Genomic DNA, 21,979 nt, shown 5'->3' on the forward strand with positions numbered 1-21,979 from the left:
ACGATTATTAAGTGAATAATGTTATTACAGATAAAATGAGAACACAATGAAATGGGTAAAACTGACCTTAGTGCTCTAAAAAATTTGTCATGAGTTATTGTTACCTAATTAAGTTGGAGAAATTTTGTTCTGATGCACAGAAAATTATACCCTTTCAAGCCAGGAATATTTGTGCCATATAACAACAAGAATCCTAACACGATTGTTAAATTACACCCCACCCCATCGGACACCCTGTACATGAACACAATTTTGTTTTCCTTATCATCGTTTGTGGTATGTATTGGGTTCATTCTAATGGCTCTATGTAGCATCATTATATACCAAAACTATTTATGGTAGCATCGATAGCCGTTGATAACTGCCTCACAGCGCCCATATTTTTTCTTTTAATGTACGATGAAAAACTTGTAAAAAGATCAATGCTTTCTTCATCAAATGGGCTGAATAGCTGTGTGCATTATCCTATTGCATATAGTATAATTCTCCTAATTGAAATATGACTTTAAGTTTTTTCTGTTTCATGGCTCAAGTATTTTATAGCTTTATTTTTAGACTACTCCGCCCATACCAATTTTGGAAATGTATCAATCACTATTAAGGAATATTTATAGCCCTTACTTCCGCACCGGGAACTCCATAAGAACATTTTCCACAAAGGTTTTGATCGTCAATTAAAAAAAAAAAATGTCAAACGTGTTTACTTACCGATCTGTTCCGTCTAAAAATGTCCAGTAACGTGGCCATTGATTTTCAATTCTATGGAATGGTTAAAGACTCATCTGCTTTCATGACTTCCTACAGTCCTTCGAAATATTCACCTCAAGATCAATTTCCATCTTTCATAACCCATTGCTGGACTCGTTAAACTTCATCCTGAAACAAAGGAAACGATTTACGATCCAATGCTCATAATCCAAAAATACCCCAGTAGTCTTATTAAACTAAGTTTAATGGATTTCCATCCATTATAATGTAACCCGAGCCCCTCCCCCGTTACGAGTTGGCGGTAATCACGTAACGACCGATGAATATAGATATTCGTTAAATCAGTCCGTCACGAACTGGATATATAACGCTGTCACGTGCACAATCCACTGTTTTTCCGAGGCATTCAATGTAAACAGTAAAAATGGAATCATCTCTGTCACATTATCATGAAAATGGATATTGTTGGTAACATTATAGGAACCAGAGGGATGTAAAATATGGATGACATGTCTGAGACAGGTGCGAAAGAGAGATTGGATATAAAAAAAAAAAAATCTGTTGTACATCAGCCTCTGTATGGACGCAATGATGACGCGCGTACGGAGGAGATGAGTAATGAAACGGCCACGTGGATGGCGCACCTCTCGCTGCGCTTTCTATACTAATACAGAGAGGATGAAAGGAAACCGTCGACGGGACTAAAGAAGTGAGAGGGTGGTGAGGGAGGGAGGGGACGATGAGAGAAAACAGCGAAAAAAGGGGGCGAGAGTGCACGGGGAAAAATGGAAAGAAAAGAAAAGGGGGTAAAAAAATGTAAGAGAGCATCAACGAGGCTCTGAATGGTGGGAATGAGGGATGTCTGTGATGCTGGAGGTAAAGAATGTGAAAATGAGCAAAAATTTTCGGAAGAAAAATGTTATACTCGTCATATTTTTATCCTCTCAGTGGAGTCCTCGGCGATTAAAAAAATACCCCGAATAATTGTCCAGTAGTGCTCATCAGTTATCACTTTTAATCTGGAGTATTTAATCAACGGTGAATCTGGTGGATGGCGAGGGTTGAGTGAGAGGGGTTGGGGCACAGCCGGTGGGAGCCCATACGGATATAGATACAGGTTTGGAGTAAATGTACCGGAAACAATGTACTTCATCACACGTGCGTGGAACGTGGACACCCGACGGGATGAAAAATATGGCACTTGTCGGAAAGAACTCTGTCGACTTGCGAGAAGTTCCACTCGACATTGGTGAGTAGGTACGTCTAGCTCAATGTATCAAGGTTGCACAAAAGGATTCTGACCATTATCCATTTTTCTGGGATATTGTTAGGATCTAATTTGGATGCCAGTGAGAAACGGTTTGAGATTAATGATGACAGGTGAATTTATCTTTGAGGTGGAGTTAGTGTACTCGTTACGTTTATTCAGGTAATTAGCAAATATTGTATTTTTTAAATTAATTCAGTGGATGGACAATAAAGAAGAGCCTGTAATTAGAACTTATGTTTAGATTCAATATTTAAAGATATCTTTGAGAATACACCGAGAATATAGAGATACGAGAGTGAGGTTATGATAAATAAAATCATCCCCTCAGCTCCTCTCCATATTACACTACTAACTAGAAGAAACGGCCACACCGTTGCCGAGGGTCAAAACGATTATCTGTGTTCAGGAAAAGTGAGGAATGATAAAAACGATGATAAAGGTCAAATGATAATGAGGGTCCGTCAGGAGACAGGAGCAAGATGAATATCGCAGTGAAATACGAGAGATGGTCAGCCTTAATGGCCTCCGACAAATCCTTAGACAAATTGAGAGGTGAGTATGGAAAAATAGTCCAACTTAACTTTTTTAGAATTTGATCATCATATTGTCATCAGCTCTCCCCAAATTTTCAGATAAAAATTCCGGAACGATTACTCATGATACCCTATCACAGAGTGGTAGAAGAATTTTAACCGAAAATCTTTCTCCTTCTCGGGGCGCAATCGATTCATATTAAAATTTTCATCACTTGTAAAATCTGTAATTGTGCAGTTCATACCTCCCGTTACCCGTAAAAGTGTTAATCCCATCAGTAATTACTCTCAATCAGAACTAATCCGTCGTGAAAGTAAAACGAAAACTGTCTGATGGGATCAGCGAGACGGACTACTAGCCAAAGGGAGAATACATAACCCGCACGAATTGAGTATGGATCGATCTCGAATAGAGACCTTTTCTCCGAATCCAATGCAATTTTGAATCTTGCACCGAGTGGATTTTTTTTTTCTACTGAATTTTCCGTGAAGGAGTGAATTTCAATTCGGATGTCGAACACACTGCCATTTAGTTCTGGTAGTTTATACCCTAGCCGATGTGAGGGAGTGAGAGAAAATGATGTTTGAATGACTACCTACGGAGGTGAATATGGGGAGAAGGATCCATCGAGATATCCTATATCGTGGAAACAGTCCGAAACTTGTGAATTTCGATTATTCGGTCGTACCCGAGGATTGCCGCGTATCGAGTCGATGAGCATTCGCGTATATCGTTGAACCGTGGCGTTGCACACGTTGCACACAATGTCCGATTGAATCCCGATGGCTCCCGTAGTCTACTCGTCGTTCGTATAAATCCCACCGACGGGTTCTCGTGTATCGATTGCGAGACGAGAATTTCGCGAACGTCATGAGCGTGTTACCCTCGCTCGATTTGATCGCACGTCGTGTAGCATGGGCTTGATGGTGGGTAGGTACACCCCAACTGCTCTCATCCCCCTGTATTGGCTTCGCCCTTCACTTCATCCCCCTCCCCCCTCCACTGGTTTGGCTACTGTCGGTAGTTATATCGGTGGTGCGCTGGATATCACATTTATAGGGATATAAATCTCGAGGACTGGACACGTGAGAGGATCTTTTGGTTGATCCTGGCAAAAGTGGGGCTTTTTCATTTCAGTTTTTTTAATGTATTTATTAGCGGTGGGTATATCGATTGAGGGGGTGAATTATTCATGGCGGTGGGATTCTGTGGGAGTTGAGAGAGGGTTTCTCAACGATGGGCGATTGAGGATAGGGAGACGTGGTTAAGGGGTAACAGGACAGGATAGCATCTGAAGGTAATGAGTAGCAGTGGATTTCGGTAAGCATATGCTAGACTTGAGAGTCTTTCAAGTTTATCACAGTTTCCCCTTTGAAAAAATTTTAAATATATACTCTGAAAGTATAACATGTATAGGATATAAAGGAGTATATTTTTTGTTTTGGTATTGAATTATTATATTACTGAAAAACAATAATTTCAGCCTTTTCAAATGAAGGAATTTCACTATTGATATATCTCATTTCATGAAGCTTATAACGTGATGGTCGAAAAACCATTTCTCACGTTTTCTTTTGAATGTAAAAACAAGTAGAACCGACACTACCTCTTTTTAAGATGAATAAACGAGTGAGTGATGATCAAGAATAAGATCTAGAAGTTATCCGCTCATTACGCTAATTATTTATTTCCTAGTAAGGTACAAAGCTACTCTCATTTTTTCGAGGCTGAGAGAACTCAAGTTTTCGATGAGGGGCTCTAATTACGTAATATTTATAATCCTTAATGAATAAAAAGATCGACAAAAACGTCCATTCCGGACGGTTTTCAAGTAAATAAATCAATGATATCAACGATGCGCATCATTCGAAAATTCAGGAAAATACATTCATTCTACATTTGTTTTCCGCTGTCATACAAAAGTAGTACGATGGACTCCAACAGAGTGATGGTATAAAAATGCATGCAAAAGCCCTGCCAACGTGACACAAAGAGGATTGTTCGCTCCTAAAGAAACATTTTATGTTGATTACACCCTTGTCCACGTTTTCACGCGTCTCCATTTGTTTCTACTTCTCCCGGATACTCCACAACTCACATGTAACGAAATATTCAATGAAAATGAGGAATCTTTTCGAGCGAAATGTGGTTAATGAAAATTTTCCGAAACTTTTACGACATGTTTTCGGAGCATTCCGCAATCCTTATCTAATTTTTTTGTGAAAAGTGTCGATACAGCAACTGAAACTTTCCTATTCACTTTTGTCATCGGTAAGCGAATATGAGTCCCCTCATTTTTTCTGAATATTCGTCCGCATGCCCAGGGGAAAGTCTCCAGTTCTGTTATTAAATAAAACGCCACATGGTCCTTCACTGGATCAGCCTTAGCTTATGTCTGTCTCCGTGAATTTACACCTGTATTGGATAAAATTACAATCAACAATTCCGGAGTGGACAAGAGGAAGGACTTTGCGGGCTTTCCCGTTTGCATAGAGTGGACAACGGCTGCTGCACCATCCAATCTATGCTCCAACAAGACTCGCCTATACCAAGTGCTTAAATCAACAACATGTAAATTCGTCGCGACCGCAGGAAGGAAGTAATTAGATGCGTTGTTGGGTGAAAGAGGACGAGGGGATGACAGAGGGGAATTTCACCTTTGAACTGCCGTTAGACTCGCTTGTATCGGCTTCTATCTGCACACTCTACCCAATCTCCGCCTTCTTTGCGTTCATCCCTTATCGAGTCTAGTATGTTTATATAAGCAAGAGCTTTGGCACGATTTCATTAACTCTAGTATAACTTTGATGATTTTATGATTCAAATAAATTTCATAATGTCTTGGCAATTGTGGGAGAGTTTTTACGTTTTTCAATTGCGTCAAAAAAGTCCGTTCTAATTTCCAATACAGGAGTTTTTGATTAAAAAATGGACACCAGGACATTTTCAAACATTGTAAATAATTCATACTCAGAAATGAGGAATTTGTTGCTCCACGAACAAGTCGAAAAAGCCCACTGTACATTATATTTTTTGGTTGAAGCGCTTGGAGGACAATTCCTCTCTTGACTCACGTGATTTTAGCTCAATCTACTTTATACAAGTGTAATAACGAAGAGAGAAAAAAAATTTGAAGAAGAGCGGGGGAGTTTCTGGATGATCTCGGCCTCCATTTAAATTGTACACTCGACCACCTCGTTATGTGCAACAAAAGCCGATGATGCTTTTGTACGAAACAGCGGAGGAATAGAATGAGGTGGTTAGCAACTGTGGAGAATCACACCTTGGGTACGTGCGAAAATTATTGTCGACAGTGCATGTGTACGTGAGAAGTGGTGGAGAAGGGGTACACAGTTGGAGATGCCGGCAGCAGATAATCATGGATAGGGAGGTAAAGCTTGGCTACAACGAAACAATTGGAAAACGTAGGTACCATCATCATGATAATACGCGAATTCATGGGAACGTTGATTGTTAATGTTTTTCCACCTCATTTTCCTAGGTTTGACTGAACATTTTTGCCATAATTTTCGACAAAATGAGTTTTCCCCCGACCCACGTGATGCGGTAAATGAAATAGAATTGAGGAAGCTGTACAGAGTGATGGGGAAAAGGGTGCAGAGCCATAGGTCGAACGTGTTTCTCGTTAAGTGAAGCAATTATCCGAGAACCTATCTATTACGTAGCAGTCGCCCACCCTGTCAGCAACTACCGCAGCTTTTTAGTTTTGAAGAGTCCATTAAAATGTGATTCTGGCATCTGCTGTATACTGTTGCTTTTTGCTTAATTCATACGTATGTGTAATTGATTAATCACTGTGATTTTTTTTTATTTTTAGTCTTAATTTGGAAGAAATTGTGACCTTGGCCTTTTTCAGTTGATAGTGTGGAGGAGTCATGGACATTAAATAGATATGAGTAGATGATGAAAAAAAATTAATGATTTGATAAATGAAATTGATAGTCCAAGAATATTTCTGTAAACACTTAAATAACTGTTTGAAAATGGTAAAATTCAATGTTCAACAATTGAATCTAGGCACGAGAATAATAAGGTTTCTCTTTTGTTTCGTCCCCCGGGGGTATACAGCCAAAGCGTCTTAATGCCTCTTCTATTCTCCATGCCTCTTAAAATAAAACTCTGGAGGTACTCTTGCAAGACCTGACGCTGATAGAAGGATTGAGTTACTGTTAACTAGACTTGTTAATTACTATCACGATTTGTTAAGAGTTAATCTGTTAATGGGAAACGATGCAACTAAACCGCTCCATATTCTATATCGCTGTAGACTAGATGAATCAATTTTGTTTAATTTATGAAATGGTTTAAAACCCTGAGGCATCCTTGGAGTTGAACAATTTATTCTAGAATTAGTACAGAATCGCAATTTTCAGATTGCTTTATTCTACTTACCCATACCGATGTCTGGGAAACTTGCTCTCCTTAGTATCAGGACCTCGGGAGATCGCCATTGCTGTTGGAAAAATAATAGTTCTTAGAAATAATCTCTAAATTAATTTTTTGTGATTTCAAACACACGAGAATCGGAATTTTTAAAACCGATCAACGAGTTTCTAAACCTAATCCCCTTAAACCTTGAAAACAATTTTTGTTTACAAATAAATGATACAACTCATTGTCTTATACTTGGTACCTGCCCCTATACGAGTAAGCATCTGGGCTCTTAATTACGAAGTCGGATATTTCCCGTAAATAAACAAACGCTTTTTTCAGCTGTGGATTTAATTGATGCAAAAATCAATTACAAGGAATAATCATTTCTGCTATCTTTTATTTCCTCGAAGTGGCATAGTATATGTTTGGAAAACCAACATGGGAAAACATCCTATATCCAGTAAAATTATTCATTTTCATATTTATAAATGTTAAATAATGCATGATCATAATTCTGTTTTCACTAAAACGTTATCGCTTTTAATGTTGCACCCCAGCTAGGTGAAATATAATAGATACCATAGATCTCCGAGTCAATGCGGTCGAGCATGCGCCCTAAACCCATAGCCATGCTTTGTCGAATGCGTGAATAATTTGCGATAGCTGAAATGCACTCGGATCATTATTTGGTGAATATAATAGTAGCTGTATCCGGTTATCGGCAAGCTCGGACAGCTGAGGTAAAATGTTCTGATGTTCTCACGCAGATATACATGAATTAATTATAGTGGTCAACGTGTAGTGGTAAATTTTCATTTTTTTTTCAAATCATGAATGGGAAAAAGAAGATAACAGCGAGTATGGGAAATATAAATGAAATGAGCTTTACACGCCATTTTGTTTATCCATTGGGGTGACGTTTCTGTATTAACATGTATACATGGTATCTACGAACACGGAGAGAAATTTTCTATTAAAATTATTGTAATGCTTTATAGAAGTCATTTTCAACGCATTTTTATTCCCAAAATTTATAAAAATTAATATGGGAGGATCACATTGTATTCTACAGGGAGGGAATTTTTTCATGAAAATTACAGGATGAGTACTGTAAAAAAAGATGATTTAGAAAAATAAAAAATGATTTAGAGTTTACTCAACAACATTTCTAGTGCCAGTACTCGATTTTTTTACTGATAAAAATGGAAATTACTGTGCCACTAGAATTGAAATTCTATCGATAAAATTTAGTCGATATCAGAAAAAATCCTCTCACCTGGAATAAAAATTAATCATCATAGATTAATTTTTACTGAATTTCGAGATCGCCATAAAGTGAGGATGACTCATGACACTCAAAAATCAAAGCAAAAATTTTTCTCCGCGTAATGAAGCCAATATTTCTTCTCTATATCTACCACCAAGAATCGTCAATGTTACTTACCGATCAAGGCTTGGCGTATTCACCAGTATGGCGGCCTTTTCCCCCATTTTTCTCTCAAATCGCTGGCAAAATTACTCCTCTAATCTCTGCCACCACAAAAACTTCCCTCATCACGGCCCCTCTCTCCTAGAAAACAAACATGATTAAAACTAAAATACTTTTTTTTTCTGACGAGTAACATTTCATCGGATAAGAATCGCACCGAGAAAATTTGCATTACTAGTAAACAACGCTTTTGTACCCCTCAGGAGACTAGCTCTAAGAGGCAGATATACGACGCAAAAGAGAAGCAAAAAGGAACACAAGCGCACTCTATTTTTTTTCTCCCTTAACTCGGCATCAACTCCCGAGGATTGCAGCTATCATTTCGTATTAATCATCCTACGTAAATACACTCAAGGAAAATTGACAATCACGTACATACACAAATTACCGCACCACCCACATGTGTAAACTGAAACGCCTCTCAACACCGCTACCAATTTCGATTCCGAATACATCATGTTTTAATCCCATTGTCTCACGCTCGTACCAATTCCACATGTGAAGTGGAATACAGCCATATATTTAGTGAAGATATTACCTGGTATGAGAAGCCTCGCACAGGTTTTGCTGTGTGATGCCAGAAGTGCAGAAGGAGATGGAGAATCACTGGAGAATCAAGGATATTCCAACAGTCGTGGCAATGCTGGCAGTTTTCCGGAGGTATCAACCCTCTCCTTTCTCCCTCTTCTCATCTCTCTTATCGGACTCGTTACCTTCTCGTTCCTCCATTGCTGCTAACGTCTGTGCTTTCCTTCTATCCCACACCTCACCTCAACCGCCATTCTCTTCCTTCGACTCCTCTTCATCCCCTCCTCCTCCTTCAAGCGCCCCCACTGCTCCCGCCAACACACCATAACACCACCTGGCTCGCTTTTCGCTTTACCGGCACATCATTGCGCGAGCGCCGCTCACCGCGCGCCTCAGTATACTACGCGATATACGCGGCACAAGGAACTACCAACCCCGTGGCTCGGTGCGTTCGTCGAGTGTAACGTCCCTACTATTTCCACATGCTTTACCTTGGCTTAGTCTGCCGCGAACACTCGCCGTGATCATTCCAAAACACATCGTCAATTCTCCTCCGGAATTTTATCGTGTTACAAAATTTTCGCGTCAAGTTGGTCGAAGTATTCGTAAATTTTTTGGGTTGAAAATTCTCCGCTATTACCCGTCTAAAAATATTGACTAGAAATATTGTCGTGGGTATTGAATTTGAGAAATTAATTTTCGTTACTGATCGTTGCAAGTTTATCGGGAGTTTTTTTTCGGTGGAATATTTTCACTCTCCTTTGTTTTACGTAGAGCGTCGTCACTCAATCGTGCAGTCGACACTCAGTTGTTTATGTACTCAGTAGATCTCAGATTGTTGGATTTATCGGGAAAGCACTGGGAATATGAAAACATTGCAACCCGTGTTGACAAAATTCAAAGACAAATAGATAGTCGGTGGAGAAAGTAATCGAAGTACCGGGCTTGTGTTTGGCCTGAAATAAGATTGGAGTTACGTCGTGTCCCTTCGCTGGGTCTCCACAAACACCGATTGCTTCATCGGTGAGTTTGTCGTACCAAGGACAGCGTGGGTTGCTCTCGCGTGTGCCGGGTGTGAGTGTAGTGATAAGAGGGAATGAACAAACGGATGGGGATGATTTTCCGCGTGTTTAAGTGACTAGAAAATTTTTTAGTGAGTTAAATAAGAGTAAAATTGAAAAATTGAGAGTAAAGAAGTTGAAAAAGTGGTGACAATTATCGTGCAAAACAGATGATACAGCGATTGACCTTCAGTGCAAGCGTGAGTATTATTCTTGTTATTATGGTTTTATATATCATTTTTATGGTGTACTCCGAGTCCAGTAGATTTCTCAGGCAATAAGTTTTCAATATTTAAACGGTCCATTCCCGAGCTGTATGATGAAATTCTCCTTCAGCTTTTTAATTTTTTTTAGTTTCTTTTTCTCGTGATGGAGGCGATCCACTTGTATGTTTTTCTCTCTTGGTTTTGTCGTTTTTTATTTCGATTTCATCATTGCCTCAGTTTCCTCTGCAGAAGCTACCACCGATAACCACGCACAGGAGTAGCCATAAAAAGTCGTGGAGGTGTGTTCCATTTTCTACGACAATAGCGATCGACTTCTCGTTGAAAAACCAACGTTTGTCTTTTTTTTCCTCCATTTATTTGCCCTTTTATCTGTCTTCTTCTTTTATTTTTGTACTTTTTTTTTGCTTTCTTTGTTGCTGTTTATTTTTGCTCCTTTTGTTTTTATTGCTTTACGAAGGGAGGGTCGTTCGGATTGTTCAAGCAAGAAGAGTCCTTCGGGAGAAACGAAAAACAAAGCTTACGGCTCTTCGGGATTATCCGTCTTGTGAGACGGGAACGGTGCGACAGACGCAGAAAACGGGATTGCTCCTAGGGATGATGATGATAATCGGTTTTCCTTATTTCTTCCTTTTGTGATAATGGGGTCGGTCTATTCCAAGTGGGACCAGAGATTTTTGGAATCATTAATTGTGAGGTGTCTAGGGAAATCTAACGGAACATCAAAGGAAAGTGATAAATTGGCGTTATACCGCTGGTCGTAGTGAATGAAATTTTTTTATCGATAATTTTGGACGATTTGCCTTTTATTTAAACATTTCTGACCATTTCACGTCCAATCGGCATAGATACTTGAATTTAATAATTTATTAGACCTGGGTTTCATTGCAGAGCAGTCAAAGTCTAGTTAAGTAGGAAAAATTTTCATTAAAATTATGCTCGTTAATTATGTTCTTTAACATCGTTTCCTCAATTCTATCGCGAAATTTAATCTGAGCTGGAGAAATTTTATTTTGACAGAATAAATTTTACTCTCTCAATTCCGTCAAATTATTTTTAAATATCGGGCTACATATCTCGGAAAAGATCACCAATAGTGTAGGAAAATTTACCGACTATTTTCTGCTAGTTAAACCAATCATAGAGAATCCTAAGATGAATGTGGGTTATGCATCAAGTCCTGACAGCAAGGTTAAAATTTAATTCAATCCAAGAATATCTGGAATCATCAAAACTCTGTTAATTCCCGGATTTTCATTAACTTTATTACCCCATCAAGTGCTATTACCAAACTCTCTTAATGACTGAATAATAATTTTGCGCTGAACCAAATGTTACGTTGATATTGCATACACCTTGTTCACAATACTCAGGATTCTCACAATGTGCATAAGTAGAAATAGCATTCAGAACAGAAACACAAGGCGGAAAATGCCGAGAACCTTAACAGCTTCAATTTAATACCATTCGCCTAGTTTATAGCTGTATAAAAGCTAGTGTTCAGTTACCTTTACGCTCAAAATTGCAAAATCGTGAGTTGGACGTGACGGTTGCCTTCTCTTACTCTCCTCCATGGATAATAATATTATTGAAATGAGTGCTCTCGTTCTCCACATTAGTTATCATTTTATTTATCCTCAGTTTAGTCTAGCTAATCAGACTCCTCGACTTAATTTTCTTTAACGCATAGATTACACGCTAAGCAAACAAAGAGTTAATTACACGTGGATTGAGCCAACGTTAGCGATACAGGCGATGTACGCCCGCCTCGGTTTTACATGGGGGTTAGAACAGTTTCTACCTCGAGGCACTAGTCATGGGGTTGAAAGTTTCGTTGAACAAATTTGAGACGGGTCAGTAGCAGAGTTCGCGGTGGTCAAACCTAGGGATCGTAAAACCTGCAGCGGTTACCGACAAATTCTCACGGCTATTGGACCATTCAGGAAATCAAATATTTGAAGTTGTGAATCGTTTGTTTAACTATTTTAGAAAATTTCTTTCTATTCATCAATCCTTTTGACACAGAATTTTTGATACAGGTAAAATACGAAATGTAAATCTAAATTTCGAACATTGTTTGTAAAAGTGTCTGCAAAAAATTGAATAAACAAATGTAGGCTTCAGTTCATCCAAAACTTTGACGAATATCTTTTATTCAAATGTTTTTTTAGTTACTGGGAAATATTTGTAATTTGTGTGTTTCTGCAATAGGTGGAATTTTTTAAAATAATTAGGTATAATATTTTCTTACTCGTTTTCACGAAATGTTCAAATATTTGTTATTCCATTATTGACAGCCGGAGGTTCGTGTACAATATAGTTGCTGGTTTTAAAAATTTCGCAATTGAAGAGTGGAAAATATAGGTTTTGTAAATCGTTGATTGAGTGGGTTGATTTTGTCAGCTGTATACGCTCGGGGGGATTGACCCGCATCGTTACGTTTGCCCATTCGCATTTTTTACGATCAGACATTATTTAACGCATTGAGAAACAGTCGAATGAATACTAAAGCTGTGAAACAATTTTATATTTCACATTTTTTTCCAATGCATAACACTCATTTTCCTATATTCTTTTATGTCACTCTGTTGAGAAAAAAAGTTTTGAGGTCGTGATGAAAATTCAACTTTGGTAGTTGTGAGGGAGTGAATAGAGCGAGGAGTCCATGGACTTCCGTGTCCATCGAGACTCGTCACCGTTGAGAATCCTTGTTGTCTTCTTCCTTTTCATCTCTTCCCCACCTCTCCACCCTTCTCCTTGACTTTTTCTATTTTTATTCTCCCTCGACTCTCGAGCATTTTCATTACTTTCACCTATTATTCTTCATTCTATGATGCTGCACTACTAATTAAAAGTTTTATTAAACAGAATAAATAACTTGAACGAGAAATCGGACAATTTTCATGATTAACTAGAGAGTTTTCCAATTGCAATTGTAATAGAACTTATTGCAATCCGCTTTTCATTGTAATATGAGACGGAAAATGTCTTGTGCTCGTATGACGGGAAATGAAATTAGTTGAAATTGGACTAACACATAACTTTGCTACCTTTGGAGGAGTCTCAAAGTATCTAATGAATATTAACTTTTACGTAGTCACCATTCCGATGCAGTTGAATGAATGAATGTTCGAGTGATTGGGGGTTTTTTTATTTGCAAATGAAAGCGGAGGGAATATTTTTTGAAAATCGACGTATATGCGATACATGTGACATAGAAACTCGAAAAAAATTCTTGTTTTCTCAGTTTGCATTCAGTACCTCATAACAAAAATGATATAATGTTGTGTATAAACTTACAAATTCTACTGTGCGAATAAAAGTTGATATGAAAAATTATACATCAACTACAAACTCATGTTAGGGCAGCTCCTTCTTCAAAATCTCTCTCAATGCGCTGTTCTCTTTGGCAGATAGACTTATCGTATTATTCCACATTGGTTCAACACTTTTCCATTTTTCTATGGCCATTGAACCAGACCTCCCCGTTGAATTCGTCTATGTTCCGATAAAAAAGTCACGAAGCTCCCTCAAGGATCGTTGAATTATACTACAAGAATCGACAGAAACCATCCTTACCGAGATATAACTTTATACCACAAAGGATAATAAAAGTAACACTTCTCCCGGTCTCTCTGAAGCCCTTCTTCCCACTTTTTTCCACCACAGACTCTACCCCCCCCTGGTTCTTGACATTTTACCATGCGCCTCGTAAAAAGTGTTCCGCCATATATTCCCTGTCATCGTCATCCTCATAGTATTCTCCAAAGTGTTTCTCGATTTCTCTCATTTTTCATTCTCATTTCTTACCAAACTATCGATTTTTTTTTCGCGGCACATTGTGTGTGTGTGTGTGTGGGGGGGGGGGGAATGATTCACTGATTAAGATGAAAGGTAGAACTCGGAAGAGCTTCGCAAATTCGCTGGAAATTTGTCAGTTTCTTTCCCCCTGTTTTATAATTCAATTTTCCGGGATAAAACGAAAAAAAAAAGGTGGGAAGTGTGATTGACTACAAGTCGATAGACTCAAACTAACTGAACGCCGTCATTATGAGAGGGCAAATAACGTGGGGGTGAGGGAATGCGGGGGAAGAGTAAAAACGGCGCGCAATCGCAAAATTACGAACCGCTGGGCCGTATAACCCTGTGCATCTGCATGTATGCATTATTCAAACCTCATTTCGAAAAGCCACTTTCGCAAAATTGAACACTGAGGGAGGGAACTTATTACACCTTGCCCGGCTATATTTGTTTTTATTTCTGCGGTTCAGGTTTTTGGGGATACTCTGAGGTTCACGTGGTTATTATAAATATGATGTGTAATTTTGTTTTCCAAAATAATTGTCAGGTGTCAAGGGAGCAAATGAGTCAGGGGGCTTTATCAAAAAATAATTTTTATTGAGTATTTGATTCAATTGCAAAATGTCAGTTAAACTCGTACCCACATGGTACAAAAGTCACAGAATTTGTGTGGAAAAATTTCAATTTCAATGTTTTATTAAAATTAATGGTTCCTAGTTCAAACAAGGGATCAATTAGCAGGTACAGATCAAATCTGAATCGAACTACCAAGTGCACTAGAGTCGTAATGCGTTGTAATCACTGAGATGACACAGTTGTTATAGTTACCGTTATCTCTGTAAGCTTAGGAGTTAGTAGAATTGTAAGGAGGCTAGGTACAGCAATATCACTGTTATTATTCCCCACGAGATTTTGATCATGTCCAAGCATCTCAATTGGAATTAGGTCTGACGTAAGCAACAGCTTTTCCACTTGATTCCACTACAATCTTGAGTGAAACGTAAATTCTACTCCTTCTGAAATTTGAAGAAAACCATTAATCAATCGTGAGAATCAATAACAAAAATTCTATCCAACGATTTCGTGTGATTCGAACCGTCACATAAACTACCCCCCTTCTACCCAAAAATAGACAAAAAATCCAATTGAAATGCCTCCAATAATTCGTAATTGAGACGCCCTAAAATATAATAGTGTTGAAAATGCCACTAACAGTACCAATGAAGAGAATTACGATTCTACACTACAGATTCCACCGTTTGAACTGTACGAACATATTAGAATTGGTGTTTGTATTCCCCGGATGACGTACGATATTCCTCTCTCTCTCACCATTCGCCCTATCATCTCCCCTCGTATCCTCTTGTCCTCACTACTCCGTTGGTATCCGCGCCCCTGACGTTTAATGAACGCCGTTGGACATTTTGATTTAGAGGACAGTTTGATTTCCGAGTGGTACAATAACCGCCAATTTGTAAATCGCCTCGTAAATTTGCTGGCTATCCTTCCACCTCTTTCCAAAAAATTTCTCATCTCTCTCGAACATCTCTCGATTTCTCTCACTTTTCAAACGAGTATTTTCAAAGCCAAAATGTTTCGTTGCGCGTGCCGAGCAATTTGTCGAATTGGATTAAACAATCGAGGCTATTAACTCCCCTCCGCCTCCCACCCCCTTCTCACTGCCACCCCCTTTTGCTCCTTCTCATTCCCTAACTCTGTATCGCCTCCCCAACCCCTTTTTAATCCGGGTGAAAAAAACCAAAAAAAAATACACCGTGATCGCGGACACTCGCGAGATTGGCCAGTGTAAAAAAAGTGGTGGGGAGCGGAGGGAGGAGAGGGGGGGGGGGGTGGGTGGTTGGACTCGTGTTAGTACGGTAGGACACACGCTTCCACCGTAATTGTTATTAAGCACGTAACGAGTCGTGAAACGGGAGTTACACCGATCTGGGGGGCTCGTTCTACAAACTTCTAATAATACTGGGTGATCCAAAAGTTTTCCAAACCAGGCGGGCTGCTTATTAATTGGTTCTCCCAGAACTGTGTGCGACAAGAGTATTATGAGGAGAAAGAAGGATAGGCGACAGTGGGTTACGGAAGGAGGTACATTATGTTGGTGGGATTTGGCGCCGATCTGAATAGACTTTAATAAAAGTACAATAGGGTAGTTGAAATTGAAATATCTAGAACAGGAAATTTTTTGTCAACTGAAAAGCGGATTTTTTAATGTGAGAGATCTTCACACAAAAAAATAATGTTTCGAATAATTCGAGAAACGATTGTTCCCCAGAGATATTCTAAGGAATAAAATATCGTTGGAGGAATTGGACGATTCTCCCAATATTTCTTGAAAGGTATTTCAGAGACAGATATTTTTGTACCCGAGGTGGGCGGAAAGGTTATAATTTTTTCTGGGTGTTAATGGGTTTATTGGATGTATATATAGGTGTAACAACAGTTAAGTTCGGAAATAAGGGCAGTGAGGTGTTAATTATAGAGGATGAAGGTATACGATGGCGAGGATAGCGGAGGTAGGGGGGTGAAGAGAGAGGGGGGGGGATGAGAGAGGTAAATTAATTGGGACCCGCGGGTGTAATTCGCCCAGGTCGAACTTGTAGCTTGAAATTTAATTATCATCCATATTCATTCGCGTTGGTGAAACTCTTGAGATCAATTTTTGATTAATAATTGTGATATGCTCGGGTCTGCTTTGTTTTTCTCTCATTTGATTTTTTTTCTCCATCTTTTGAGCCCGTAATTGTAATTTCAATGAATATTTGTACATTAATATACAATTACGGAGTTCAATATTGAGAAAACTTGAGCGAGAAATTACGTACATATTTTGACCTCAATTACTTTCCGCACAAACTTCAAATGTTAGAGAAGAGGCAATCGAGGTAGGATCGTTGTTAAATGCAAATGTTAGGAAAATGCGGACTGAGGATTAAAGCTGAGAGCTTTTGATGGAGTCATGAATGCATTCAGCTCTTTTTTTCTAGGAAACTCTATTTCCATTGAATTCCATTTCCTGTGAATTTTCTACGCCCGGATAACGTGCAAATCCGAGAATTGATGATGGATAAATTATTTGTAGGGATTGAGATAACAGAGTTTGCGTTATTCTCAGTCAGTGGATTTATTGAAAATGGGCATAGTTCAAGAGGCACTTGAATAATAATTCATAAATTATTGGTCACGTACTTAACAGATGAAGACTAACGATAATCAACAATGAAAAAAAATTATTTTTCCAAATATCCATTTATTTGAGAGGAGGATTTAATTTTAGATTCTTCGGCACCGTCATTTTTATTTTCTTTTAATTCCCATTTAAGAATTATTCGGGACGACGGACAGGCAAAGGAGAAGACAGTGCATATCCTCTAAACTATTCATTCCAGCCAGCGCTAGTGCTGCCGCAAGCGGCCGTGTCGTTGATGTCGTTTTTCCATTGCTCATTCTTGTGAAAATTCACTTAAAAATGCGTCCCCAGCCTTGACACTTCCAAATGGATATGTCTCAGCCATAAGGGCTGTCAATGCATCATTTCTTCTATATGAATACCCTTGATTTTAGCAATTTATAATCTTGTAGCGTCACTGGTTTCCTTTCATTAACTACACATAATTGTTTGGATTTCATATTAAGGTTTTAAATTCAAAAATAGTATTAGCTGTCGGGAAGACCCTTTCCTATGTCCAAAATGATCCACTGACAAAATCATTTACATATCTTCCTCAAAACCCGCCTGTGTCTAATTCCGGAAAGCCTACCGGCAGCGGAGTTAGTTAATCGTTATCTCCCTAAAATTACATAATTTCTAGAATTACCTTTGCTATTTCATTCCGTTTCCCATGAAGTTTACGCAGGCATTCATCACACTGAATCCTTCATATATTCAGGGATCACAGTACGATAAACCTGATTAATACCCCCTAATCAGCTATTATCCAATCAGTCTATTACAGTAATTATCGTTTGGGGGAGGGGGGAGTAATGTTAATGCAGTTCTCTGTCCGAAAATTTCCATTACTCTCCATTATTGAGTCTGAATTACTTCCATTAATTTTCTTCAAAGAGCTGCCATAATCCACTCCTCGATGAATTAATTTAATTTTTAAAGTGGCTGTGATGGGTTTTGAAGGGTTTTTGCTCTCAATCATCGGGCAGATGTTTAACGTTAGTCGAAGAAAGTTCTAGATACGTCTAAACTCCACGCCACCATGAAATTTTATATATTTTTTTCTGTTTTGTGGCATCACAAACTTCTTCCGCTTCTGTTAGGCGAAATTAGGGTGATATATATTGAGCTACTCCATATCCTGTGTCACTCTATCATATATCAATTTTAAGAAGTTTGCAAGGGTATAATAATCTTGGAACAAGTCGGTCCACACATCAAACATCTCTTGAAGAGTAAATCCGATTTTTTCTCGTCCAAGGATCTTCAATAATTTATGGTACATAATGTCTCCGATGTTGTGGTGACATATGAGTGATGAAGAAACGAGGGAGAACATACTTAGCGAATAGATGAGGGACAAAGTGGTCATCTTTCAAGTTGATAGTTCCTTCGCACTGTTGCGGATCACATAGATCAAAAGTTGATTCACTTGACAGATCTGTGAAACGATTTTCATTGTACAGAGTTGATAGAAATGTAGGTTGGATAAAAATAGACGATATAAACCTCTTCTGTTTAGTCGAAAAGCGATTTTTCGTGGTTTTTAGGAGAGAATAAGCAATCGAACTTGAGGTTTTTTTCGGCATTTCTGTAAATGTCCAACCACTGAAGCCGATTAGTTGTATCATTTGTCATTTGGATCCCTTTGTAGTCTCGGCCTCCGATAGAAGACGATGTCTTATTAGATCGAAGAATACTCAGACAGAGTGAAGCGATTGATATCACCAACATCTCGAAAAACAATGGAGGGAATTGAGGGACATTTATCATGCTTTCAAATGGAAAGCTTATTCCCAACTAAATCCCGGTATTTCATGTGATTCGGAGAGAATTTGGTGGATACCATGACTCAAGAAGTTGTCGTGAGGTAAATTCTAGAAAATAATTCTTTTCGGTTGTAGGGCCGAGTAGTTTATTGGGTGTAGGGCTAAAGCAGTGAAAATATCAAATTGGAAAGGAAATCTCAGATCTGATAGTGAGAAAAAAAAATTATGATACATTGTAATGGAGAATCACGGAAGTCTGAAATAGCGATGAAAATTAAATTTGGAGAGATGACGATGGGAAATAACGGGCGGAAATGAATGCTCGAAATTAGGATGTATTATCGTCAGGAGTGCGGCTCAAAATTAATAATGTAAAATCAGTTTGAGAGGTAATACTTGTATCCCTCAATTATTCCACTTCAATAAGCTAACTATGTCTGTTAGAACCGGATACGATAATCCCTGGCCAAAAGTGCATAATATAAATATCCCAGTAATTGAATGAACCAATAATTAATTGGCAATAATTTTTTTTAATTTTTTTGCAGGCATCGTAGGACATCCAGTTGAAGTACAATGGCAGAAAGATACCGAAAAAGTCGATACCTGAGTATCAGCATACTTCATGTTATCACCGTCATGTGTCAAGGTAAGTGCAGTCAATAATAATTCAAACCAGAAACAAAATCGTTTGTACAATTTGTTTCTCTGGTTTTTGTATCGCTCGTTACAATCGGAAACAAGAAAAATAAAGCGTTCTGGAATGCGAAAAAATTGGCGAGGGAGGACCCATATTCTCGAGAGCACCCAGGTGCTCTCACAGCAGTTTGTGGGGAGAACTCGTTGCAGTGACATTAAAATAAAAATGTCCGCCCACCCCTACACGAGCGCTAGAACTTTGTTTCGTTACAAACTGCTTTATTTCTTGGACCCACATAGATCGTTAGGGAATGATTAATTTTTGCGTTCTACATTCTAGCCGCTAATGAATGTTTGTTGATATTTTCGTTATACAGTTGCTTTAGTTGCAACGAAATTATCTTGCGGATAATTGAAACGTTCTTAATCGGCTTGGTAAGCCCTCGTTACTCAGTACTTTTGAATTTTCTCCGGTACACTGAGACTAACTGCGAGTGGCAAGGACCTGCGGGTGGTTCAATCAAAACTTGAAAAGCTCCGTGGAAAATCCCTAGACGATGTTGTAAACTGTGCGAAACTTGTAACTAGTTTTAAATCAACGGATGCATTTTTTACGAAGTAAAAAATTGAATGATATTACCAGAAATTGAAGAGAATATTAGCTCATGGTTTTGGGCTTTCTTTCGCGTGGAGGAATATTCAGTAAAGATTACGAAATTATTCACGTAATTAGCAATGAGAAAAGTTTTCCAGAAATGTTTATAAGGGCCAATGGGCAACAAAAAGTTATGTGTTTTTGTCATATTTTCGGAGTAAAATGAAGTTGTAAGAAATTTTTCCAAAATGGTCATGAAAATTTTCCTGAACTTTCCGTCATTTTCATGTGAATCGACTGCAAGGTACCATAACGTCAGGTAAATTCTCCAAGTCGATTCCGTTATCAGTAAGCCAAAGCTGAATACCGTAATTTTTACTGAATTTTTCATGAACTGTCAGGCTTATAATTTTTAGGTTTTCTTCCGGTAATTTTTATTGAATTTTAGGGGCGTCAGTGCTCGCCTACGTGAGTGCTCACTGCCCCACCGCGCGAGGACAATCATCCCTTCACCAGTACATTTCTCTCCGTTCGCCTTCTTTCCCGACCCTCTCGGGTCCTTTGTTCGCGGCTTTCCCCCACGAGCCTCCAGCATCTTTTCCCAAGTGCGCGTTCGCTCGTTTATTATCAAAAGAGGACACCAGAAAACAAGGTATTCGGGAGAAAATGTTTCCGTCTTCGATACAAAAAAAAACCTTTTTGCAGTGAAGAAAAAAAATTGTCAGAACCCAGTTACCCAATTTATTTTATTAAATTCATAAGAAAAATTTTATCAACAACCACTAGATTCGTTTTAACAAGCAATCGAAATTGTTTTTTTATGATTTTTTTATTCAGTGCAACGCGAAAAGCTAGTACAACCTCCTCCCTGCACAATTTCGAAATTCAATGTGATTGTCCTTTTAAAAAAAAATCGTCTTTTTTTAGTGAAATATCGAGAATTTATAAACAGAAAAACGATAGTGATTGCTTGAATATTTCTGCTCGCGACACGTAACAGCACAGTATAGGGGGGGGTGTCAAATGCAGGCTTTGCTTACCTCACGAAGCACGTTACTGGAATAGCAGTTGAGTTTGTCAAACAATTTTGCCACTTCTCTTCCCTCGTCTCCTTTCCCAGGAAACTAACGAAGGATACAGCATTGGACGGGGCATTCCCACATTTCCAGATCTATTACGCAAAACCCCTGAGATCCAACAGTACCCACCCACTGAATCTCCAACACTGCGGGTGCATATGTCCCAGGAGTGCAAATAAACTGTTAATAATATCGAGTGTTAGCAGTGTCAATCATGAGAGAGTGCAGGAGTTTCGTCAATAAACCATAGATATTTTAGCTGATCTCACGGTTGATAGGGTTGTAAGCTTTGATGCAGTAATTTAAATACATATTAATAGTTGATGCTGTTGTCGCTGGATCCCTTCGGGCTTCAATTAACATGCATGACCCTGTTATCATCGTTTCATGCTCACAAATATTTTATATTCGCCGAATTTTTTTTATGTCAGAGTACAATCGTGTTTTACTATCCCAGTTTTTTTTCCGTTCCGCTATCTTGAACTTCAGTGGGGTCGTAATAATTAATGCCCTTTGACATTTGGACAGATTCTTCAAAAAATCTAGGGTATCAGCTGACTCAACATTTTCCAAATGCAATTGAATATTTTAGTAATTTAATCCCATTAATTTTTATGAGAGGAACTTTGCAATGGAAAAGATTAATTTGATTGGTATCGAAAGTCTGTATAATCTCTGGGTTTTTTTCCCGAAAATACAATGC

The 21,979-nt window shown here is 38.5% G+C and overlaps 1 protein-coding gene and 1 long non-coding RNA gene across 3 annotated transcripts in view; one reads left to right on the top strand and one right to left on the bottom strand.

The window, feature by feature from the left end:
- Positions 1-627: 627 nt before the first annotated feature.
- Positions 628-9,162, bottom strand: LOC135159743 (uncharacterized). Its single transcript, XR_010298444.1, has 4 exons — positions 8,935-9,162; positions 8,352-8,477; positions 6,926-6,986; positions 628-876 (listed from the first exon to the last, which is right to left on the bottom strand). It is a non-coding gene; the product is annotated as an uncharacterized LOC135159743 (long non-coding RNA).
- A 146-nt stretch (positions 9,163-9,308) lies between these two features.
- LOC135171239 (lachesin-like) overlaps positions 9,309-21,979 on the top strand; it is a 129,530-nt gene continuing 116,859 nt past the window's right edge. For both annotated transcript variants that reach the window (XM_064137639.1, XM_064137648.1), the window contains exons 1-2: positions 9,309-10,185; positions 19,512-19,612. In XM_064137639.1, the coding sequence (XP_063993709.1) occupies positions 19,540-19,612 (73 nt within the window). In that variant the 5' untranslated portion in view covers positions 9,309-10,185; positions 19,512-19,539. The remainder of the gene's footprint in view (positions 10,186-19,511; positions 19,613-21,979) is intronic.

This window comes from Diachasmimorpha longicaudata, chromosome 2 (assembly GCF_034640455.1).
Source record: "Diachasmimorpha longicaudata isolate KC_UGA_2023 chromosome 2, iyDiaLong2, whole genome shotgun sequence".
Taxonomy (NCBI): Eukaryota; Metazoa; Arthropoda; class Insecta; order Hymenoptera; family Braconidae; genus Diachasmimorpha; species Diachasmimorpha longicaudata.